Below are 25,855 nucleotides of genomic sequence, written 5' to 3' on the forward strand. Positions count from 1 at the left end.
GGAAAGACCTAGGTACCATAGTAAGTGGCAAACTGATCGTCGTACAGACCTGTTATTCCAGAGACCCTGCCCCCTCTCCCTGGGACACCCATGCTAGATTTGTCAAAGCTAAACCATTTTCTGGTAATACCAAAATTTGGAACTCTGATTTAAAAACTGTCATCACTTATACTCCCATGGGGCATGGATGGTAACTGGATCTGAAGGACACTTTCCTTTATATTCTTACTATGTAGGAACACTGGAGGCTTTTGCATTTCCAGGAAGGAGGATACAGCTGTCAGTTCTGTGTCTTAATATGTGCTTATCTGCTGCTCCCAGAGCTTTCACCAAATGTTTGACACCAGTTATCCTCTTTTGCAGGACTTGAATCTACATGTACACTTACCTGGATGATTCTCACCCAGGCCCAGTCACTAGCAAAATTCCTGTCAACTAAGAAAATTCATCATGGATTGTGTCCAAAAGGTGGGACTAACCTTCAATACCCAAAAGTCACAGCTGTCCCTCGGTACCAGGACTACCTTCCTGAGAGCAGTCTTGGATTTTTTCAGCACAGGGCCTTCCTGCCAGAGACCAAGATTGCCTTCCTGTCCCAGCCCTTCATAGACCCGCAAAGCAGACAGGTCATGCAAGGGAATTTCTGAAGGTCCCAGGGTACATGGCTTCTTGCATTTTAACTCATTCACTCCAATGGAGCTCAGGAAGTTTGCACTGTAACTTCCAGTGGACGGAGCCTAAGCCTTTTGACAGAATCAAAGTATGTCCTCACCTTTCAAACAAATGTTCATATCTCTGAAACCATACTGGTTATGAAAGAAGTATAATGGCAAACTCTGCAGCACAAATTATTTTTATAGTGTTGATATTCTTTAGTTTCTAAGTCTTAAACCAAATTTTATAAGTCACAGTAACTACTAGATTTGTAATATTTTGTAAACAACTTACAATATCTCAACAACCACTTGAGTTGCACACATACTGTCAGCAGCATTTTATTCATCTAGCTGAGAGCTTTCATATGAAGCTAAACTCGATGTCTGTGCTAGTTGGTTATTGAGATATTTAGAAAAATGTGAAAATTGTGTATAAATATCATAAATACAACAGTTAACATCTCTGCCTGCACTAGACAGAGGTCAAATATTAATGCAGTTGAGTTTGCCATTGTGTAGTCTTTAAGATGATATGTTTTAAAACCTTGTATATAGCAAGGTTTTGGAATTATTGATGCTAATATGAACAAGCAATATTTGACACCTGGAGACGTCAGTGGGATTTAACTGCAGATGCACCTGGAGGCATCACTCGGCTGTAATGAGTTAATGATTTCCCTAGCAAAAGTCCACAGGAGGAAGCTGCAGTGGTTTCTGAAGAACTGTAGGTCTCAGCACCAACACTCCCTGGAAGTCCCCATACTACTGATTCCCTGCTTAAAAATGGAGCTGCATTGGTGAGAAAACAGCATCATGGGAAAGACAGGGGCTCCATTCTTACTATCACAGGCAACCTAGATCCTGACAACCAACAACTCAGATTTGGCCTGTGGAGCAAACCTGGGGGAATTCAAAGTACAAGGGGATCAGACTTGTCAGCATATAAATTTGAAAGAAATGGTGGCAGTAATCTGACCATTAAGAGCCTTTCAAGGAAAACCAAGTCCTAGAACTTTACAAATTCTGTTAGACAACACAACAGTAATGTGGTACCTAAATGTTTAGGGTGGATAAGCACACTTACTCTCTCTGCAGAGTAGCAGTGCAACTTTGACAGATAGGTCCCCCACAGCCTCTTGCATACCAGGTCTGGACAACCAGCTGGCGGACTCTCTGAGCAGGGCTCTCCTGGACTCCAACAAATGGATGCTGAAAAGAGAAGTAGTTTTGGACATGACAGAAAGTGGAGTGTACCAGAAGTAGATATTTTTGCTTGCCAAGAAATTTGGCACTGAAGTAAATTCTGCTCAAGAATGCAGCAAATAGGGACATGGTGAGAGGATGCCTTCTCCTTCAAATGGGTAGACCTCTTCTTTTATGCCTTTACACCTGCATATTCCTGGGTACTGCAAAATGCAGGGGCCAGACAGGCCAAGAATTTTAACTCCCTTGTGGCCCAGGCAACACTGGTTCTTCCTTCTGCTTGAAATGATCAGGTGACAGATACACCTGGACTGTTCTTTTCTTGTCAATTTACTGACCCCAGAACAAAGGGGTCTGTCATGCATTTCCAACTCAAAACACTCAAACTGATGTGAAGGATTGGATTTTAATCCAAAATCCTGTCCAGACAATCCTTTCTTCAAGCTGTTCTGAAACAAGCTAGAAAACAAAGTACAGCAAGTCATACCTAGCTGAGTGGAAATAAAATCTCAATCTGGTGCAACAAAAATGGTATTCTACCACACAGGGGTACCTTGTTGCAGGTACTAGAATGTCTATTATTGTTATATAGTCGAGTTTTCCTACTCCACACTTCTGCTATTGCAGCTTGCCTGAAGGAGTGCTATACCTTGCACCTCCCAGATTGGATCTTGCCTCTTCCGTGGGTCTAATCTGTGTGCTTGATGAACTTAACAGTATCACCCTTTGAGCCTTCTACTTCCACCCAGTCCTAGCTCTCCCCTCAGCTAGGTGAATTTCTGAGCTTCAGGCCTTGATGTTAAGTGAGTCTATCCTAGTATTTCATATGGACAGTCATACTCAAAACTAACCCATCTTTCATGCCGAAGTTGGCGTTAAAGATGTCGTTAAACCAGGCTGTTCACCTCCTACTTTTCTTCCCATAGCCACAGAACAAGGGAGAGAGAATCCTGCACTCCAGTGTATGCAGACAGCTGAGATTTCGCTTATGTAGGGCCAACGTCCCCAACAGGGAAGACCAACTGTTGATAGCTTTTACAGAGGGTAAACAAGGGAGACCAGTAGGCAGACCATTTCCAAGTTGATTGCAGACCATTAGCTTCTGTTATTCTCATCATGCCAAACGGATCACTGCTAAAGTCAGAACAGAGCTTCCTGTCTTTGGACCAGGGCTCAAGCCATGCACCCTGCTAGTCTGCTTTGTGAGTCTTCCCAAGGATCAGTGCTGTGACATTGACAACAGTGAATATAGTACAGTTGTGTAGATAATTTAAAATAATTGCAGATGTTTGAATAGATCACTGCTGCAGAATCTTTTCCCAACCTCCTTCACCTCTTTCTACCTACCTGGGGTTAGGGTGTGTTCCTTGGCCATTTTCCCCAACCTCTCCTCTAGTCAACTACTCTAGAGTAGGGAGTCCGTCTGTCACTATAGGTTAGTTGGTCAGGTTATGCTATGTCCACAGGCTTTGTTCTCCAGTATTCTGGACAGGAAAGACCTGAAGATGGCACTGGCCATTGCACCTCTTACACTCCCAGCATCCGACAGCCGGGAGAGTCACCTTGGTGGGGAATAAAAGACTGATATATTCGGGCCAGTTGCAGGAATCTGTATTAAAACATCAATCTACTTCTCTGGGCAAGATGGCCACTACACTGAATTCTATAAACTAGTAAGCACAGAAATAGAAGAGGAACTAGCAAGCATATACAACATTGGTAGAGAAGAGGGGACCCTCTCCCAGTACCATGTAAGAATAATCTTGATACCTAAAGAAAAAGATGAAGTAACTGATGTGGGGGCACTCCAGCCAGTAACACAGATGGGAAAATACTAACAAAAATTCTGTCTAAAAGAATTAAAAAAAACTCTTTCCCAAATGTGTGCAGGTAGAGCAAGCTGATTTTATAAAAGGTAGAATATCAGTGGACAACTGATGGGAAGTGCTCAGTTTCATGGAAAGGCAGGAGGAATCAGGGAACCAACAACAGGAATCAACAGTTTGATATCAAAAAAGCATTTGATTCATTAAAATGTGAGTACATGTTCCAAATTCTGAAAGCATGGGGAGTTGGGGAAGTATTTAGGAATTGGATAAAAGCAATGCATACACATGCGTTAGCTGAGGTAAGGGTAAATGGAGAATACACACAGAGGATCTTAATCCAAAGGGGTACAAGACAGGGCTAACCACTGTTCCCAAGCCTTTTAATCCTAGATGTTGAAGCCCTGGTGAGTGAGGTAAAGGAAACACTAGAAGATCTAGAATTGCAAGGGGAAGGAATGGCTAAGTTCCTGTTATTCACTAGCACATGATATAAAGAGAGCAGCAGGCATAGTTATGAAGAGATTTGAAACCTTCAGATATGAGGCAGGGCTCAATTGTAACCTAAAGAAAACAGTGTAGGTAAAAATAGAAGCAAGTATGGATCAAGGAGTTGCAAGAATGAGGATAAGCATACCAGTGAGGCCAGGAGCGAAATATCTAGGATTAGAGGTATGGGAGACAGTGAGTTTGATGACAAGACTACAAGAAGCTCAAGAGAGAAATGGAAGAAACCTTGACAAAAGTGGAAGGGCAAGATCCCAACTTTAACAGGTGGGGTGAAAGGGCAAGATCACAACTTTAACAGGCAGGATGAAAGTAGTGAAGATGATGATAAACACCAAAATAGGTTACATGCTAAGGCACATCTCCATAACTGGAAGGAAGGGGGGATAATCAAGTGCATCCAAAGCCACTGAGACAAATTCATATGGGGAGGGGAAGAAGGCAAGGATCAATAAAGGAAGACTGAAAACAAGCAAAAGAGGGTTGGGAATACCAGACTTTGAAAGGTATGCCAAACCGTACACCATAAAGCAGTGGTTATGGACAACAGAAAAGAAGCTAGATAAAAAAACAGACCAGGAGGAAAAACGGGAAGAGAAAATAAAGAAATTTTCAGGAGAAACTGGAAAGGCAAAGACTCAACTGGCACTAGACTAGACCAACTGAAAGGAATGCTAGGGAACATTATAGGTTTATAGGGAAGGATATGGGAAAGAGAGGAGTGGGGAAAAGGATGGGAAAAAGAAAAAAGAATTGTGGCAATATGGGGATGGCACAAATTAGAGCAAATCCTCCCAGAAGGCCAGTAAGGAGAGAGAACACAGAATAAAGGAGAAGAATGGGAAGAAGTAAGGAAAAGAAAGAAATGGGGTGGTGGAAAATAAGGAGAGAATATTAGGAAACAGAGGAAACTATTGAAGGAAAGAAAAATGGATAAAAAATGGATGGGAAGGGAAAGGGAAAAGTAGACTGATTTGCGAAGAACATCAGGCAGGAAAGGGAAGAAGAAAGCTAGTAACTTGAGAAAAGCTGGGAGGAAAAAAGAAGGATGAACTGCCACAGATGAGGAATGGGACGAGATATGGAGGCTGGCTAACAGCACAGAAATCTTAAACAAGAGGTGAGATACACAGATGAGAATACTCCACAGATGGTACCCAACATTTTCAATAAACATAAAGGAAGTGGAACGGGTGTAAATGTACATTCTTTATGTTCATTTTCTCATTGTGGATATGCATGTGTACTCTGAAAGAAGAGCACTGTAATGACATGAAAGCAATGTGTACATACAGTAATGGATAATTAATGAAATAAAAAGATGCAATAAAAAAATGATCTGCTCAAATGTGTACAATTATAAGTTATCTACTCAACTGTATTTTCCCATTATCTTGAAACTCAAATCTTTCAGATGTCTGCCTGTCTTGTTTTAAAACATTTTTTTCATCTATTTGGACCTCAGTCTACCAGCTCAGCTCCCCAGTGTCCCACATCCATGTGAGGTCTACCAGACATCCTCCTAATCCCCCCCCCCCCGACTGAGTTTGGTATTACTGGGGCTCGTCATGGATCCTTGGGGCATCCTGTGGACTGTGTCTTGGGTGCTCCCCTTCAAGGTGGGTCCTTTTTTTATTATTCTGTAACCACTCCCCCCCCCTCCTTATTTGTCATCTGTGTCCAAGTGCAGTGCCCCTCTTTGGACCACACCTCCCCTTAAGGAGTGTCATTGAAGAGCACCTTACCACTTGATTTTCCTTCAGTTGCCCGAATTGCCATTTAAACCCAAATTGCCTGGGCTATAGTCAGGGCTTTAGCCCTCTATGCTTCTGGGGCAGCCCCCACATCGTGTCTTGTCCCTTTAACTAACAAAATCTGTTGATGTTATCCAGTGTATCCAGTTTTCATCCTCCTGTATTGTATGTCCCTCCACATATTTTCCAGTGTTGTATGTTTCTAAAGTTCCTCAGATGTCACTCTGTTTCTTCAGTTGTCTTCTTGCATGTTTCATTATCATTGCTTTCCATTTTGGCATGTAGGGTACAGCTTGGGTTGGGTATAATGATCTCTGCTGTATAGCTTTTATTGTAAGCGTCAGGGTTGGATAGCCCTAATAGATGGCATCAGTGTTTCCCATTGTACTGTCTTTCTTTCTTTCTTCTTTTCCCAGAAGAGTGCATTTCATTCTTTGTTTAATCTTCACCACACCCTTCATTCTGTTGATATAATGTGCCTGTCCAGCATAAAGAATTAAACAGAGCTAAAAACATTTTTATTGCTTGTATTTTACTATTTTGCATAAGTAGCATTTTACATTGCCTTATTTTCTTAATAGTTTTTTTTTAAACTGTCTCATCCCAAGTATCTTTAACAGCCTGTTTGATGACTTTTTAACACATTCCCAAGCATTTTATTTAGGTACATCTTCAAAGAAAAATATATTCTTGCATCAGATTGTATGTTGGCACACAATTTGTCAGTACTGCCTTTGTCTTTTACTCTTTGTCTTCTCGAATTCCTGCAATTTTCCAAATGGTTTCTTTTGATCTCTTTCTGGGTTTGCAATGTACAATGTTATGCTGTCTTCAAAGAAGGCATTTTTTTCCCTGTGTGATGCCCTACTCATAGCCTGCTGTATTACATGCTCTAATTAATGCTTTGAGCAAGTGTTCCAAGTACAGAGCAGATAGTAATGGTGAAAATGGGTGTCCTTGTTTGGTATCTCTGGACAGGTTTAGTGTTACTGTCAGCCCTCTACTACACTTTAATTTAGCTCTCTTCTCCTTCATATATCCCAAGTATCAGCCCTATGCATTCCTTAGGGAAGCCAAATATTTCCAACGTATAGATTGTAAATCCGCAGCTAACTCTTTTAAATGCCTTTTTAATGTCTAGGCTTACCATCATTGATATCTTGTTATTGTCTGCTGCAGCCTTTTGAATCATTGGAAGTACTGTTTATGTTATGCAGTCTTCACCTGTCTTCTAAATCCACATTGGTCCAGTTCTATTAACTTTGGCAAAATCTTTGCAATCCTCCTAGCTATGATTTCTGTAAAGACTGTGTAATCATGATTAAGGATGGAAATGGTATAAACTTGAAAAATCACAGCAGAAGTCCAATACCACAAGCGGATGCCAAATAATTTATTCTTAAACACAATATAAGCGCTTTTGTCTTTGACATGTGTTGGGTTCAAAGGTTTTAAATTTGGTATAATTGACACGGTTGGAATAAACAATAGAGGGTGATGATAAGAATTTGTTGTTAAATAAAGAACTGAAATGGCAGCTAAGGTTGAGATCTAATTCCCCAGGTTTGAATGAATAAATTTCTATCAAACCAGTATTATTGGCAAAAGCAGTGGAAGTGTAGTTACCCAATGAAGGTTATGGTAGTTTCATGTCATTTTATTTTATTTTACTCTATTCATTAATTTTTGTTTAAAGTTTGGATAGTATTGAACATTTTAACAATGTATTTTAAATTATTTTTATGTATGGACATGGAATGAGTAATTAGTACTGAGTCCTGTGTTGAAATTTGACAAGGGACTATATTGCTTTAAAACACTAATTGATTTTAATTGCATACGGTGCATATGGTATAAAATGACTGAGTTCATAGTTTTGTAGTTATCTGATGAAGTCTTGATTTTCAAGACAAAAGCACTTGTATTGTGTTTCAGAATAAATTATTTGGCATCTGCTTGTGGTATTGGACTTCTGCTGTGATTTTTCAAGTTTATACAATTACATATTGCCGTTCCAGTGTTATAAAGATGGAAATGGGCCTAAATGATCTGGGCTGTGTAAGGTCTTCCATTCTTTTGGTATAACTGCCACCACTGCCCTATTCCAGGATGGATTCGCTTTCTTCCCTGAGAGGATAGCATTCAGTAAATCCTTAAAATCTGTGCTTTATTCTCTTCCAAACTTTAACTGATATCCCATCTGCTTCTATTGTTTCCCTTGTCTTTTGACATACTATTGCTTCTTTCGTTTCTCTTTCTTGTATTTTCCTCATTAAATAGAGTCTGTCACTCTTGCTTATTTTTGGTAGTTCTACATTGTTTATGTACTCTCAAGGCATTTTTGTTCTACCTTCATCCCTGTGCTTCACAGGCATATAAACTGTGGTAATACTCTGCCATTATCACTGCAATCTTGTCCTTTTCTGTTTCCATCTAGCCATGCTTTAGATTCCTAATTTGAGTAATCATTACTTTATAACTTAGCACTAGCCATGCTTTAGATTCCTAATTTGAGTAATCATTACTTTATAACGTAGCACTGATTTCCAGAAATAATTGCTTTGCAGCCTTTGTCTTGTGCTTGTTTGTTTTTCATGGATTCTGTCATAGATTATGTAGCTATTTTTAATTATTCTTCCCCCTCTGCTGATTCATCTACTCCCTTTCTGTTCTGCAGATCTTTTATCTTTAAGTCCTCTAGAATTTGACACCTGGTTTCTAGTTTTATATTAGCAGTTATCCCCTCTAGTGGATGGTTGGAGCTTTTCTTAAGTATTGCAGCAACCCTGCAAACATAGGGTCATCCCAGTATTTAAATATCTTTCTTCATAAGATGTGTTGGGAGGTGCCAGTGCCATTCTGTGTAGGCTTCTTGGGGTTTCTGGAGGGCTGTTTGTATAAGTGCATGATCTGAGATTACTACTGTGTATACTGTATGTCTCTTTACCAAATATGCATGTTCTTTTGGTATGTTACACCCATCTAGTCTAGCCCTGTTATATTTTCCTCAGAAGTGCATAAACTCTGTATGCTGTTCATCTGTCTGCATGATATCTATTAAATCAAATGCTTTTATGTACGTGTCTAAGTATCTTCTTTCATCCAGGATTCTGTTAGACATCTCAGACTTCATTATATATCTTCTGTACAACTCGCTGTGTTCCAGGCCCCTGTCACAATCAGCATTCCATAATGGAAGGCTGTGACTTTTCCCTTAACATGCGTTTATGTACTATCTTTTAGATCATCTGACTAGAACTGACAAACGCATATATTCCTGCAGCTTCTATTGCTTTACAGCTCTAAAATCAATAAAGCCAATAGAATGTATTTTCATTTCAGATAAAATAAAGCCAATGTAATTTTTATACATATCCAGCTTCATTTACCATTAAATATGTACCAAGTTTGACCTTTTTTATTCCTATATATTTCTTAATCAACAGTAACACTCCCTTTTCTTTTCTACTTCTAGCCTACATAGTAGCCTTTTTTTTAAATTGTTTTCATGTTCCTTTCATACCTGATATGTTTCTTGCAGAATTATAACCTGTGTGTTGTATTTAAAAGTATAAGCTAATATGTGTTCCAGTTTTTTTTCTCCTAACCCATTAACTTTCCATATTAATGTACTGATTTGTCTCTTCATATGCAGTAATAAGCAGTGGTGGATTATAATAGGTGAAAAATAGGTTGCCTTCCTGGGCCCCAGTTTTAGGGGGGGCCTATGGCCAGCCAGCAAAACAATTTAAAATTGCATTCCTGTGCCAGACCTGCAGAATAAAATGTTAAAACTTCTCTCCCTTTTCCATGCTTTCTCTCTTCACAAAGTACCAGTACAGGAGTAACTAGTTCCACTTCCACCATCAAGCCAATAGCAGTTCTGTAACAGTAGGTTCCACCCCCACCTCCCTTACTGCCAGTAGCAGTTTTCAGGAGTGAGTGCGCTGTGCTGCTTTAATTGAATGGAATTAAATTCAATAATTATTTAATAAAGGGGTTTACAAGATAGCTGCACACTGATCAACACCTTAACTTCAACTCGGCTAGTGTATATAAAAAAAAAAAGGGGGTAGAAACTGAGAGATAAGGGGCAAGAACTCTTTCACTTTTAGTAAATTCATTTACTGGCTGGTAAGTACATTGCCTGAGTACCACCAAAGCAGAAACTAAGAGATCCTGAAATAAAACCAACCAGAAAAGGTGAAGAGAAAACACTGGGAAGAATGCTGTTCAGCAAAAAGCAGTTCAGGCTACAGCTTTGATGCAAGACACGACTTCCAGTTATCTAGAGGGAAAAAAATAAGTCAAATTTGCTCAGAGCTGATTAAAATAAATGAAATGTTGAAGGAGTATAGCAACCCAAATAACAAAAAGGTTGTAAAAAATGGAAGACTGTTTAAAAAAGTTTTCAGTTGAACTGATAAAACTGCAAAATAATTGGAGATCAAAATGAAGAAAAGGCTAGTTAAATATAAGACTACTAAAGAAGAATTTTTACAAAAAAATGGTAGAATTATTTATTTATTTATTTATTGACATTTGTTGACCGGGTTAGTCCAACTGGGATTTTGTCCCATTTTCAGTGGAGACCCGAGGAGAAAAGCTCCAGAATAGTACAATAAAAATATTACAGTAGTATACAAGCACAGCAAACTAGTCTTACAATAGTAACACAATATACAAAACAACAACATCAACAATAGTTACATGACAGTACAAGGCTTTTTTTTTGCTATGTAACTGTACTAGTGGGGATAGACAGAGTGATTCCTAAGTGTGGGGAGGAGAGAAATTATGTTGGGTCATAGCAGGGGCAAATTTTGTAATTGAGTAAATGAGTCTTTAGTTTCTTTTTAAATAGTGGGGTGTGAGAGACTGAGCCGAATGTCAAGGGGTAGTTTGTTCCAGGCTTGGGCCACAGAGTGTTTGTAGAGTAGCTTACCTACTGATTTGTTTGGGTGGTAAATTTCAAGCAATTGCTGATTAGAGGTGCAGAGGGGTCGAGATGGGGTGTAGACAGAGACAAGGAGAGATAGGGATGGACAGTTGGATGGTTTAAAGAGCATAGAGTGCAACATGTGAAATTGATAGAGATGTAGTAGTTGTGGGAGTTCTAACCATTGTAGAGACTTCAAAGCAATACAGTGGTGTGTGTTGTTTGGGGAGTTGGTGATGAATCTGGCTATTTTGTGGTAGGATTGTTGGAGTTTACTCAGGGTAGTTTTTTGGATATTTGTAAGAACTGGGGCTGCATAGAGGAGTGAGGGGAGGAGAAGTGCTTGTCCTAGGGTGAGTCTAGCTTCGGGACTGAGATACTTTTTGTTTCGGTATAACAGACCTAACTTCTGATGTGTTTTCTTTATACATTGCTGTATGTGTTGATTGAATTTTAAGTCATCGTCTATAATGACTCCAAGGAGTTTTGTGTGGGTGTCAGGTATGATAGTTGTGTTATTGAGAGACTTAATGACAAAGGAGAGTTTATGATGATTAAGGGAGTGGGGCAGGAAGAGTGAGATTTGTTTTGGTAGGATTGAGAATCAGTTGGTTTTGTGAAAGCCACTGTTCAGTGGAAAGTAGAGCTGTTTGGGTTAGGGAGTGTAGGTCGGAGATGTTGTTGGCTGTAGAAATGATTATGGAGTCGTCTGCATATTGTATGAGTGAGGACAGATGGCAAGAGGTGAAAAGGTCGTTTGTGAAGATGTTGAATAAGAGGGGACCCAAGATGGAACCTTGTGGAACACCAGTAGAGATAGGTAAGAAAGGAAAAGGAGAAGAGAGCCATTTGACTGATTGTTTGCGTTCTGACAGATAGCTGGCAAACCAGTTGAGGGTGGGGGAGGAGAGGTGAAAGAGAGTTTAGATAGTAGTAGTGGATGAGATACTGTATCAAAAGCTTTAGAGAGGTCAAGAAAGAGACAGGAAGTAAGTTTATTGTTGTCCAAAGATTCTGCAATGGTGTGAGTCAAGGAAAGTAGAGCAGTAGTTGTACCGTGAGAGGGGCGAAAACCATGTTTGGTAGGGGTGAGTTTTTGATTGAGAAGGTGATCCATAAGTTGAGTGTGGATGCATTTTTCTAGTATCTTAGACAGAGGGGACAGAATGGCAATGGGTCAGTAGTTTGAAGGGTCAGTGGAGTTACCTCCTTTGTGGAGAGGGATAGTGTAGAAGGATTTCCAAAGGGTAGGAACAGTAGATTCTTGCATAGATCTATTTATTAATATTGTTACTGGGTAGGCGATAGTCAGCTGCGAGTTTGAGGAAGGTAGGAGGTAATTTGTCAGTGGAGGGGGAGCAGGGTTTGAGTTTGAGCAGTAGTGATTTGATGTAGGCTGTGGGCACAGGCTTGAAGTAAAAGGGTGTAGTGTTAGGGGTGGGTGAGGGGACAGGTACTGAGGAAGAGGTAGGTTGAGAGGGTAGGAGATTTTGGATGGAGGAGGTAAAGTGTGAATTAAGTAGGGTAGCTGTTTCCTCAGGAGTTGTGTTTGGGTAGGGTGAGGGGTTAGAGGGATTACCAGGGTAGAGGATGTTCTTGAGTGTTGTCCAGAATTTATGAGGGTTTGAGGTACATTTGTTCTGGCCTGAGTTATAGAATGACTTCTTGTCTATTACCTGTTTTTAACAAGATTGCGTAGTTGTTTGTGTTCGGGCTAGGCTTGTAAACACTCGGGCTAGGCTTGTAAATGCCCCAGGGCAGATAGCCTAGTATGAACCTATGAGTAGAAGAGGAGTTTGTTTACATTTGCTCCAGGCTTTCCAGACACTGTCCCTTTGTTTCATGATGGACTTGGTTTCTTTTGAAAGCCAGGGAGCATGATTGGATTTCAATCTTCCTAGAGGGAGCTAGGGAGTCTAGAGTGTTTAGGAAAATGTTGTTAAAAGTGTTTACAGAATCATTTAGAGGGAGGTGTTTAAGGATGGACCAGTCAATGTTATGTAGTATAGAGTTAAACTGTGAAGGATTAAATGTAGATAGTTTTCTGCAGTCTTTGAAAAGGTGGGGTTTAAGTGTGTGAGAGTTGTATCTTGGAATGGAGGTAGGGAGGTGATCACTAAGGGAGTCAGATAAGGTTGTGGGCTGGTGGTAGTGATGGGGGGTGTTGGTGAGAATCCAGTCTATTGTGGAGCTGGAGGCTAAGGTTTTGTGGAAGCGGGTTGGGGTAGAAATGAGTTGGTGGAAACTGTAAAGATGAATGCTATGTAAGGGAGAGTCAGTAGATAGTTTTGCCCAGTCTATATTGACGTCTCCAAGAATGAGCATTTCATAGGGTATGTTGAGGGTGAACCAGGATAAGATGTTTTCCAGTATGGGTATATTGTTGCCAGGAGGAATATAAATGGAAGCTACAGCTAGTTTTTTGTGGGTGTTTAGATGGATATTTAGGATGAGAAGTTCAGCAGGGTGGAAGCTGGGAATAGATGTGGGGTAAGGTGATAGGTTAAGGGTGTTAGAGTAGAGGATGGCTACGTCACCACCTTTCTTTGAAGGTCTGTCTGAGCGGTAGATGTTATAGCCAGGAGGGAGGATTTCACTGTTACTGATGTGTGGTTTGAGCCATGTTTCAGATAGGGTTAGGATGTGTGGGGTTTTGTAAGCAATCCATGAGTGTAGCTCAGTAGTTTTATTAGCTAAGGTTTGAATATTTAGTGAATAGAAGGTTAGTTGTTTACCTGGAAGTGAGCTATGAGATAGTGGTTGTGTGTTTGGTAAGTCTTTGGGAGAGACTTTTGAGAAGGATGTTGATAAGGTAGATGTGGGGGATGGGGAGAGGGGAGGTGTAGGGGGGCCTGGGTTTGGGTGGATGTCCCCAGTGGAGAGTAGATCTTTTGTGAGAAGAGTAGCAGATGTGGAAGGTTGATAGTATTTGGGTGGTTTAGGTTTAATCTTATTAAATGGTTTGAGAATGTGTAGTATGTGTCTTTTATATAGAGTTGAGGTAGGAGTGTTAAATAGGTTTGGAGAGATGGTGAAAGAAGGAGGAGTAGGAAAGTCATAGATTGAATGAGATGTTGGAGAATAGAGGAATGGATATGTGAGGTGGTAGTGATACAGAGAAGGGTGAGTAGTGTTGCAGATATAAGTAGATGCAACATGTTTAGTAGTTTGGATTGGGTGTGAAGAGAGGAAGTTTGGAAAGGAAGGTAGTGTGGATTGGGTGTGGGGAGAGGAAGTTAGGTATGAAATGTGGGAGTGGAGACAAGTAGGAAGTGGACTAGCAATGGTGGCTTGGCAGGAAGGGGAGGGATGGTTAAGTATAAAGGAAACTGTTGTGGGGGTGGGTGGTAATGGGGGTAGGGTAGGGGAGCGAACGGAGCGGGGCTGCACCAGCAAAGGAAGAACCCAAAAAAACAATCAGTGAGAAGAGTTGAGAGAGAGAAAAGAGAGTGTAGTGATGTAGCTATAAGCAGAGGTAGTGGGCCAGAGATTAGGGTAGCAGGGGGTTAGAAGCAAAGTACAACTATAGAAGCTTACAGCAGAGCAAGGTAGGGCAGGGAGTGAGGGGGGAGCCTAGGATCTCTAGCTAAGTTAGTGGGGACACAAGCAGAATAGCAGGAGGAATGAGTATAGGGAAGGGTAATCTGGATAGCAGGGGGATGCTTAACAGAGGAGAAGAGTAGGGCTGGGTGGGGGGGGTAGGACTGAGGGATTAGCAGGTTAGAGTAGGAGAAAGAGTTAGTGGCAAGGGAGCGGTCAGCAGGTGAGCTACAGCCAGCACAGGAGTAGCCCTGAGATTACAGGCAGCATATCAATGTTCCAGGTGAGTGGTACATACTTTGATTAAGTCCGCAAGGAGAGGACACAGCCCACAGAAGTTTGGCAGGAGGTGGAATTCCAGGCAGTTAGGGCCAGGAGTAAATGCAGGGAAGCACAGGTAGCTTTAAATAACCTGTAAAACAAAAAGTAAAACTGTAAAGACAAGTGAGTTGCTAGGGACTAAGAGAAGTAGGAGCTATGAGAGTAGCTGAGTGAGTGAGTAATATGGGGGACAGCTGAAGTGAGTGTAAGGTAGAATGGGGTGAGATACGAGTGGGGGTGGGGAGGCAGTGGTGTGGGATGAATGTGGTGGGTGCAAAAGAGTAGTGTGATTTCAATTACAGTTACACAACTTAACTACACATTGTAAGAGAGATGGTCCAAGCCAAGTAAGCAAGAGTTCAATCACTTTAAATAGCAGAATATAGTGTCAGTCTGTACCAGTTATACACTTAGGGTAACTGCTAAACAATCACATAAACAGCAGATATTATACATAGTAATGCAGTACAGATAGTCACTGATTTAAACAGCACTTATAGAAGACAAAGAAAAATACTCAAACAGCACCTAAACAAAAAGCAATTAACGTTATATACATATAATGTTACATATAAGAGAGAGCAATTGGTTCAGTATGGGCAGGTACCACATTGAGTGTGGTATTCACCTATGTTCAAGGGAAAGAAATGTAGGTCACTAGATAAAGGAAGGGAAAGGACAGAGTCAGGGAGGCCCCAGGAGACAAGAGACAGGGGTAGGCAGACAATGCGTGGTGAGAGACGCACTCAGAAGGTACACAGGGGAGTCTACTTACTCCGAAAGAGAAGCATACAAAATGGATAAAAGGCCAAGTGACAAAACCCAACCTGAGGTACTAACTTCTACAAGGAATGGCACTGGTAGCACAGATTCGTCATTAAGTGCAGGGCAGAAGCCTGAGATTTGATCGGACTGTAGCAATCCCTGGGCTAGCTTATGTATAGCAGAGTTTGTTGGGTTTAAGTAGTTCCTAAATGCCATTCATGCTGCAGAGAATTAGAGGTAGTGGTGTCAACATGTACAGCGGCAAACCAGTTGAAACATTGTAGAAGGTAGAGAGAGAGTAGAGGGAGACTTCAAATAGGAGTCGATAGGCTAAGGATAGAAGGGTCAGTGTGGAAGATGCAATTAGTGGGAAGGGGAGGGTGAAGCAGACCAACGCATGGTGAAAGACACATCAAAAAGGCCCGCTATAGATCCCAGGTCCTAGTATAACAATTAGCGACTGTGTTTAGGCAGTGAATATAAGACAGGGATAAACAAGTTTGAGTTGCAAAGTAGAGGGGAAGTAACGAGAAGCGATAGATAGGAGTCGCTAATCTATAGCTAGAAAGGATCTGGGTAGGAGAAGCATAAGGAGGAAGGGCACAGAATAGCAGAACAGCGCGTGGTGAGAGACGTACCAGAAAGCACGTTATGGCCTTGATTAACAATAGCGAACTGCGATTGAGCATGTAAACATAGGGCAGGCACAGTAAATTGGTTAATGGACACAATTCAATGTTGTAAAGCACTTTCAACTGACTGAATGCAGTAACGTGTATAACAATAGCGTCTGCGATAGAGCAAGTAAGATAAAAGGTGCAATAGGTTAGTTAAAAGACAGTACAATGCTGGATAGTACTTTCAGCTAAGTGAATGCAATTAGCGACAGTAGCCAATGCTCAGTTACAGGGCAAGTACAGATGTTACACACAATACGAGCCATACACAACAAGATACAGTTTAAACGGACATTAACCAATTGACTGAAATAACATTTGCAACAGAGGCTAGCTCAAATATTCACAAGAATAGAGATGCTACATTTAAAAATACATGAGGCCAAGTAGGTAAATGCAGTAGTATTAGTAAAAGTAAAAGTATTAGACAGAGCTCCTAGAGAAAACCTGAGAGCTTCTGCTGTGCCAGGAAAAACAGGAAGAATCAGACTGAATTTTATGAAGTCACAAATAAACAACTGGACTTGTATTCCACAGCAGGATTTATTAATTGAAAGGGCATATTGTGTGTATGCTCCAAACCTGGCCACACAAAAGCAGCCAAGACCTGTATTAGTAAGGATGCAATCTTACCAGCAGAAAGAGTTGATACTGATAAAACTGGGACAGAAGGGCAAAGTATTAAAAGTTGGAGACTATTGAGTGTTTGCAGAAAATGGTAGTTCTCTTCTGCCTGGTATACATTGAATAAAGTTTATTCCAGCAATCAAGGAATGTCAAGGGGCAGGTAAACTGCTGTTTCAGCTGACTTCAGAATATATTTTTCCTGGAGGATCAGTCATTTTTTGATGCAGAACAAGATAAGGAGGAAAGACAAAAAGTTTGTCCAACAAAATGTGAGCCATCAAGCAGAAGGGGATTCTGTTTTTCGTTCGTTGGGAAATGGTGATGAACAGGAAGAAGACCAGCAACATAAAAATTAGTGAATAAATGTGAGACTACAAAGCATCAACTGCATCTGTGAAATATGGCTGTACAAGAAAAAGTGGAAAGAATTGATTTTTTTTTTTGAGTTTCTTCAACTTCTGGGGCTTTTTTCCTGCTTCATGTCATTTAATGTTTGGATGGACACTGAGGGAGCAGGAAGGAAAAAAGAAGGAAACTGTAAGTAAAACCACTTCTGATCTTGACAGTATTTCTATGAAACATTTCATGATATAAATCATATGTTATGTAGTAAAGAGTTTTCAGATATTGTATGTGATAGATATTAAAGTAAACAGATGCCTTTTTATTTTATTCTTTTTTAGTAGTAAATGTAGGCATTACAATGCAAAAAGAGAAACCTGCTGGATAAAAGTAAGGTTAAGTTAATAGGCTGTGATTTTGTTTTTTGGGATGGGGGATGGGATGTGGAGGTGCACAGGTCATAACATAATATATGTAGAGTTGATATGTTTTCCCTTACTTTTGCTTACTCTATAAAAGATCAACCTGCCAAACATTAGTGGGTGCATGCATCACAAAAGCTGGAAATAGACATCTAAAAAAGCTGTCCTGTATAGTAGGTGGTAATAATAACTTCTTATCGTAATGGAAACACTTTCCATATCATCTTAGAAAGTGAATGGTCTCAAAGATGTATACAAAAAAGAGAGTAGTGAACTATATTAAGAAATGCAGAGTGCAAATAGCTATGCTACAAGGAAACATATTTGGAAAGAACTGAGCATGTGAATTTGATAAAGGATTTCAGGATGGTTATTCAGCAGAATACCTGGGACAAAGAAAAAGAGGAGTGATTATATTAATTGCTAGAGGAGCAACAATAGTGATAGAGGAAAAAAAGGTTCAAAGATTTGTGGTAGTAAGGGTCAACTGATAAGGAAGGAAGATTACACTGGCACGTATTTATATTGCATCTGAAACTGCAGTTGTGGAGCTTTCTGAAATTTTGGGAGAGCTTTCAGCAGGGAATATTACTTACAGGTGGGGACTAGAATGTGATTTCCAACAGTGAGGATATATCTAGGAGACCAAGAAGGGATAATATAACAAAAGAAGATAGATTTCTGAAGAAATTTATGAAAATATTTGGTATGGAGCATGTGACTTCAGTAGTAGGAACTCCTAAAGAATTTACATATGTTTTCCCAAGGTGTACAGTAAGTGGGCTAGACTAGTCGGTCCAAAATTATATTTCTCAGAAACGTGTATTTAATTGAGAGTTTTGATACACATCCAGTAACTATTTTGGATCATGCGCCAATAACTAAAAATGCAGGGTGATGAAGTAAAAGTTAAGATACTGACAATTCCACACCCACCTGTTAAAAAGATGAATTTAACGAATGTGTAGTGAAAATTATTGGGAAGATAGAAGGAACTTCAGAAGTTATAGCTAGCAAGTGGGATAAATTGAAAGTGGAGTTTAAAATTAGGGTAGAAATAAAAGAAAAAAAAAGCAATATGGTTGAGAAGTAACCAGAATTATTTAGAGGAGTTAAAGTATTGCAGAATAATGGAAATGTCTCAGAATAAGAAGAGGCACAAAAGCGGAGTACTGAAGAGAAGATAAGGGAATATCTGGATAATATGCATGAGTTTAGAAAGATTGCTGTTAAGGAACTGTTTTTGATAACTCCAGAGCACTAACACTTTTAGCATGACGACTTGGACAACAGAAAGTAGAAAGGATTGTTGTCGGACTTGGGGAGCTTATAACAAGGAAAAATAACCAGAGATAATATGGAGGTATTACAGATATTTCAGAAATTTTATGAAAATTTGTATAAAGTAGTGAAGTGTGGAAATTAAGAAAAAGCACAAATGAAAATATGTATGGAAGACTTAAACATGAAAAGGTCAGAGGTAGATGAGGGTCAACAATTAACAGGGTAGGAAGAAATGAGAGAAAAACACTATATACCCAATCTGCAGGAAAGTCTCCAGGAATAGATGGTATTCCTGTGGAAACTTGGAAGCTAGGAGAGAAAGAAAGTGATAAAGATCTGTTTTATTTAACAGTATCTTAAAAGGAGGGGGAAGCATCAACATCCTGGAAAAAAGCTGTGGTAGCTGTAATACTACCTTAAGACGGTAATGACTCATCAGGTCTAGCTACATATAGGCTCAGTTCAATTTTAAACCATGATTTTAAAGTGTCTGTCTATAATGGCTAAAAGAATGACAAAGGTCTTGGCAAAATGGATCGATATGGGTCATTTTGGTTTTGTGTAAGGGTGACAAACATTTGACAGCCCTAATAGAATAATAGTGATCCAAATGGAAGCAGAATGTAAAAAATGCAGCTGCTGTTAGTGGGTCTTGATGCAAAGTATTTAGCAGAGTAAGCTCAGATTTTATGAGAAGGACAATGGAAGCATTTGCATTCCTTGATAAATATTTAGGTTACCTAGAAGGGTAGGAAAAAAATGTTGGGAGGGTTCTTCTTAGATGAGTTGTGTCTGAACAGAGGAACTAGGCAGGGGTATCCTCTTTCCTCTTTGTTTACATTATATTTATAACCATTATTTCAAGGATATAATTGGTATGGTAATCAAGAAAAGTTGGCATTATTTGCAGCCAGTATAATTTTGTACCTGATAAAACCAGAAAAGGGCATCTCAGTGTTGTGGAACATTTTGAGGCAGTTTCGTGTTTCTTTTTTTTGGGATGTAAAATTAATTTAAGATAAAACAAAGGCTACAGCTGTAAACCATGTATCTACACATGCATTTGGTTCATCAGTACCCATATTTATGGGGACATTATAAAATGAAATATTTAGAAATATGGGTTAAAAAGGATTCTGTTAATGGCAGCTAAGGATATGTGGGCAGAGATTAAACGAAAGGTAATATAAAAACTGAGAAACTAGAAGCTCTTGTCTACTGATATGGATAGCAAGATACAAATAGTAAAAACGTGTTTAATTCCTTTAGTTTTATATTCAGGCATACCTTTGTCAACCAGGGGATAGTCTTTGGTAGTACTTAATAAAGACTTAAATATTTTGTCTGAGAGGGGAAGAGGGCAAGAGTCAAGTGGGATAAGTTTATCCTTCCAGTAGAACAAGGTGGTTTGGGGTTACCTGATTTGAAGGGATATTTTAGAGCTACACAGTTAATGCTCTTATGCATAATACAAGCAGACAGTTACAATTCAAAGTGGAAAGAGATGAAGTGGGAACATTTAAGAAATAAGGAGAGAGAGAGTGGGATTTTGGATGCAGGATAACAGTCATATGGAATATTATAGTCATAAAGTAGCAGAAGGTATTCTAAGAATTATTCCAACACTTCAAGTGGAGAAAGGAGAGATTCTGCCGATAGGGATGACTGTAATAAGGGGTGCACAGAATAGGCAAGAGGGGGCTTGAATGTACTGGAGAAAACTGGCAAAGGAACCAAAGTTTTGGGAACAAATAGAGGGAAAGGTAATAGAATGGGAAGAGGTCAAGAAGACATTTGGACTGCAGGCTAGACACTGCCTCCTGTATCCGGGATTGATAGCAGAATATAGGCAAAGAGATTGGGATAGGGGAATCCTAAATGAACGACCTGCATGGGTAGAGTTTTTAGTGGAGTCTTGAACAGAACCTGCTGTAAAAAAGGGATAATTAGTAGGTCATATGGTGCTGTGGTAGGGTTGTCGCCTCATAGCAAGACGTTGTCGCGTTCGAGTCTCAGCTAGAGCGTCTTCTGTGTGGAGGCATGCATGAATGGGCGTACCTTGGTTGAAGGTTGTGCGTCAGGGCTGGTAACTCAGCACGTAAAAATCCACTACCAAACATTAGCGGACCGGAGTTCCGCTGTGGCGACCCCTAACCGGGATAAGCCGAAAGACACAACAACATAAAATACTAAACTGTGACTATAAGAATCAATCAGAGGAGGTTAGAAAAGATTAGAAAAAGATTGGGGAGGACATGTGTATGGCTCCAAATTGTGCAACAAAGTCTAGAAGATTTATGATTTTTGCTTGGAAATGTTTGCATAGGTATTTTTATACCCCAAACAGACTCCAAAGAATTTTTCTCAGGTAGATGGTAAATGGAGATGTGATGGGTAAGAAAGAGGTAACTCGAAACATATGTTTTTGGAGTGTAATGAGTTGACAGACTAAAAATTTAAATTCTGGGCAAACAGATGGGTGTAACTATGGAAATGATTTTTGAGCTGGGGATACAGGATCTGAATTGTCAAAACATAGTTAGGCCTTGTTAAGTTTAATTCTCATGGCTGCCAAAAAAAGCAATTACTTGAAAATGGCAATCAAAATCTAAACCAGCCATGTTTGAAGTAGTGACCATTGTTAACAGAGATAAAAGAACATTTAGTGCAATCAGGTGTAAGGGAAGGCAGGAATTGACCAATTTATGTAATATTGGCTTGATTATATTGTACAGAAGAGTATTATGTGATTGTGATATCTATGTAGCTATGAACATGGTAATATGGTTTGTTTTATTTTATGTAAATGTAAGTTTGCCAGTGTCACAACTGGTAATTCAATAGAGGTGTTTAAAAAATTATTTCATTCACTAGATTTAAGCTGTCGTTTTTGGATTTAAGTGATTTCTTTTTGTTACTGAGAATCGCTTGTCTGTGATGAATAAAGGCTTGTTGCCTTGGAACACTAGCTGGGTTTCATGATTTTTGGAATTTATTGTGACTGAGCTCATCAACAAAGTGTTAAGACCATTAGTTTTTCTTTTAATTTATTTATTTATTTTTTTCCATCAACACTCGTGTTGGTGAGGTTGGAACTAGACCGATTCCTCTGCTTGTTCATTTTTTTCGTTATTTTTTTTTCTGGATTTAAGTGATGCTTACTGGGCTGCTACTTTTAAATTAGCTCTTAAAAGCCTGTCTTGTGCAAGTAAGTAGGATTGTGTGTGTGTGTGTGTGTGTGTGTGTGTGTGTGTGTGTGTGTGTGTGTGTGTGTGATTCTAGTATGTATAAACCTCCAGGAAGAAATTAAGAAAATTCTTTCTAGTGTAATGTGTCTGAGGCTGAGGATGTTGAAAAGATTTGAGGCATGAAGCAGATGTACCATTTTATTATTTCATATATTACCTAGAAAGCTCACAGTAACATGGCCGCTTTTCTTGTCTGCAGGCATTGTAATGTGTTAATGATGGTGCTTCTGCTACTAAGCTAGATATTTTTAAAGATGTCTTCTTCATACTGACTTTAAAACAAGTGCTCCATCACAAGGAAAAGGTCTTTGCCTTCCCCTTCTCAGTAGATGGGTATGATGGCAACAAACCTGAATTTGAACCTGATGTAGTACTTAGTGGAGCTGCTAATTATGCCCCATTCAGGACCCAAGTATTTGCATTTTTGTGAAATAGCTGAGTAATCAGAAATGAAAAGTTTGCCTTACCTCAGAGCTTTATGAAATGACTGTTTGCCCTCTGTCTTAGTGCATTTCCTAAGCTTCTCCATTCTTTAAACAGAAAGCTGTTTTTAAGAATGACTAGAAGCTGTCTTTCTTGAACCTGGTGTTACTTCCAAGTCATTTTACGCATCAGAATCCCTCTCCCTAGTTTACAGGAAATTGATACAGCTGGTGTAAAATCTAGAAAAAGGCTATAGCTGAATCTGATAAGGAGGCAAAGGTGTTTAATTAGTCAGGAAAGAAAATACATTCTTTCATGGGTTCATAGGTTCATACTAGGCTATCTGCCCTAGGGCATTTATAAGCCTAGCCAGAGTGTGTTTGGCTTTCACCACCCATTTTAAATTAATTTTGCTATGCCCTTTTTCGAGGTTAGTATACTGTGCCTCTGTCTAACAGTGACACAGAAGTGATACCCGGGGTAAACCTACGATCTCCCATCCACTCATCAAGATTCCTCTTGAAGAGAGTCAATGAGGGACTCTGCCTAACCTGGACTGGGATTTTATTCCAGAGTGAAGGGAGCCTCTGGGTTATGAATCTGTCCCTCCAGCATGTCCTATTTATTTCAGTGCTGAGGTTCAAGTCTCTCAAGCGCGTAGCTCAATGGGATTTGGATTTTCTGAGGTGCAGCATGTCCATTAATTCCGGGTTAGAAATGGCTTTATACGTCAGGCACAGATCGCCTCTGAGCAGGCGGTATGCCACTGAGTAGAGCTGGAGTTTCTTTAACTGGGCAGCATAAGGCATCTGTTTGAGCCCTTTGATCCTCTTGGTGAGGTACTTTTGGGGTCTTTCCAGTTGCTGCAGGTGTCTGGTAAGTAAGGTACATCCCAAAAGGGGCATTGTACTCAATTATGGGCCTGATGAGGGATGAGTAAAGAGGCACGATGACCTCCCCTGATCTAGATGTGAATCCCTTCATGATTAGGTGGGCTATATAAAATGTTGTTCTAACCACTTTGGCCACGTGGTTGTCAAATGAGAGATTGCTATCAACTTGGGTCCCCAGGTCCCTAATTACTTCTTCTGTACTTAATGGATTACCAACTATGTGGTAATTTGTGGGCACTTTGTTTTTGCCAAAGGGGATGACTATACACTTTTTGGCGTTTAGCTTGAGGCCATGGCTCTGGCACCAGTTGTCTGTTTCTATGAGGCCCTTTTGGAGGATGCTTGTGTTGGCTGGAGAGTCGATTATGGCACCCAGTTTGCAGCATCTGCGAACCTGGTCAGCCACAATCCTTCCGTGTTGGCCTGTACCTCCGAGAAATATATACCGAACAAGAGAGGTCCCAGGACTGAGCCTTGTGGGATGCCACTTGTAACTGGTTTGGAGTCTGACATGGCTCCAGCAATTCTAACCATGTGGGTTCATTCTGTCCTTGAGCCAGTTTGCAACCCATCTAGTGACATAGGGGTTTATATTTAAGCTGGTGAGCTTATCTATAATGCCCGAGTGGGGTATTGTATCGAAGGCTTTTGCAAAGTCCAGGTAGGCTGTGTGGACCACCTTCCCGTCGTCAATGGCCTTGGTGACTGTCTGTTCAATTGATATAGTAGCTGTAAATGAGTAGAAGCTGCATGAATGTGGGTGTCATTTCTAGTCAGAAGACTGTTAAAGTAGATTTGTGTTATTAATACAAGGAACACTGGTTAAGTGACTAACTCAGACTCGCACAGTGGGCAAAAAAGAGGAAAAAAGAATCAGACTCTTCATCCTTGGATGCAGGAAACAGATCATTAAATAGCCTTGAACCTTAATTCTCTGCACCATCTGCCAGAATTACTTAATTTTCTGATAAATTAACCAAAGGTTTTAAGTCCCTGGAGTTTTTGTGCTTCACAAAATGTGTGTTGCAAAACCTGTTAAGTTAACTTTTTAAGTGAGTTAGAGTAGTCTGATCTTGCCTGTCTCCAGTTTTGCAGAACATCTCTAATTATGCCTCATATGTTTATGCCATGTCCCTCATTAGCTTTTTTTTCTGCTAAACTACTGAAGATTGCAGTCAGTCATTAGTTTTTATTCAGAAAACACATACCCATGCAACACTGGGTTTGAATCCTTTCACCTCTGCTTGCCTATAATGTGACTTTAAGCAAGCTGTAAATTATGGTCACATCCATGTGCATCTCTGTATAAATACTAACTATGAATTAGCATTGTAGGTTAATGCTGTTTCCTTTGTCAGGGGAGGTGTGGGAGTGTAGTCATTCCCTTCCCTTTTTACTTTATTTTGGCATTTGGTGCAGAAGGTTAGGGCTATGAGCTGTAGCTTCTCGGTACAGGGTTTGAGTCCATCATCCCCTCATTTATTTAATGTTACCAGAACTGGCTCAAGGACAGAACCCACATGGTTAGAATTGCTGGAGCCATGTCAGACTCCAAACCAGTTACAAGTGGCGTCCCACAAGGCTCAGTCCTGGGACCTGTCTTGTTCGGTATATATTTCTCGGAGGTACAGGCCAATACGGAAGGACTGTGGCTGACCAAGTTCGCAGATGACTGCAAACTGGGCGCCATAATCGACTCTCCAGCCGACACAAGTATCCTCCAAAAGGGCCTCATAGAAACAGACAGCTGGTGCCAGAGCCATGGCCTCAAGCTAAATGCCAAAAAGTGTATAGTCATCCCCTTTGGCAAAACAAAGTGCCCACAAATTACCACATAGGTGGTAATCCATTAAGTACAGAAGAAGTAATTAGGGACCTGGGGACCCAAGTTGATAGCAATCTCTCATTTGACCACCACGTGGCCAAAGTGGTTAGAAAAACATTTTATATAGCCCACCTAATCATGAAGGGATTCACATCTAGATCACGGGAGGTCATCGTGCCTCTTTACTCATCCCTCATCAGGCCCATAATTGAGTACAATGCCTCCTTTGGGATGTACCTTACCAGACACCTGCAGCAACTGGAAAGACCCCAAAAGTACCTCACCAAGAGGATCAAAGGGCTCAAACAGATGCCATATGCTGCCCGGTTAAAGAAACTCCAGCTCTACTCAGTGCCATACCGCCTGCTCAGAAGCGATCTGTGCCTGACGTATAAAGCCATGTCCAACCCGGAATTAATGGACATGCTGCACCTCAGAAAATCCAAATCCCATCGAGCTACGCGCTCGAGAGACTTTAACCTCAGCACTGAAATAAATAGGACATGCTGGAGGGACAGATTCATAACCCAGAGGCTCCCTTCACTCTGGAATAAAATCCCAGTCCAGGTTAGGCAGAGTCTCTCATTGACTCTCTTCAGGAGG

General features: G+C 40.3%; 1 protein-coding gene across 1 annotated transcript in view; it reads left to right on the plus strand.

Moving 5' to 3' along the window:
* Positions 1–25,855, plus strand: part of DNM2 (dynamin 2) — a 1,995,561-nt gene that overhangs the window by 908,283 nt on the left and 1,061,423 nt on the right. Inside the window, exon 12 of the mRNA XM_044082335.1 lies at positions 17,325–17,352. Coding sequence (XP_043938270.1) covers positions 17,325–17,352 — 28 coding nt within the window. The remainder of the gene's footprint in view (positions 1–17,324; positions 17,353–25,855) is intronic.

This window comes from Protopterus annectens, chromosome 9.part0 (assembly GCF_019279795.1).
Source record: "Protopterus annectens isolate FY-2018-M chromosome 9.part0, PAN1.0, whole genome shotgun sequence".
In the NCBI taxonomy this organism is placed as follows: Eukaryota; Metazoa; Chordata; order Ceratodontiformes; family Protopteridae; genus Protopterus; species Protopterus annectens.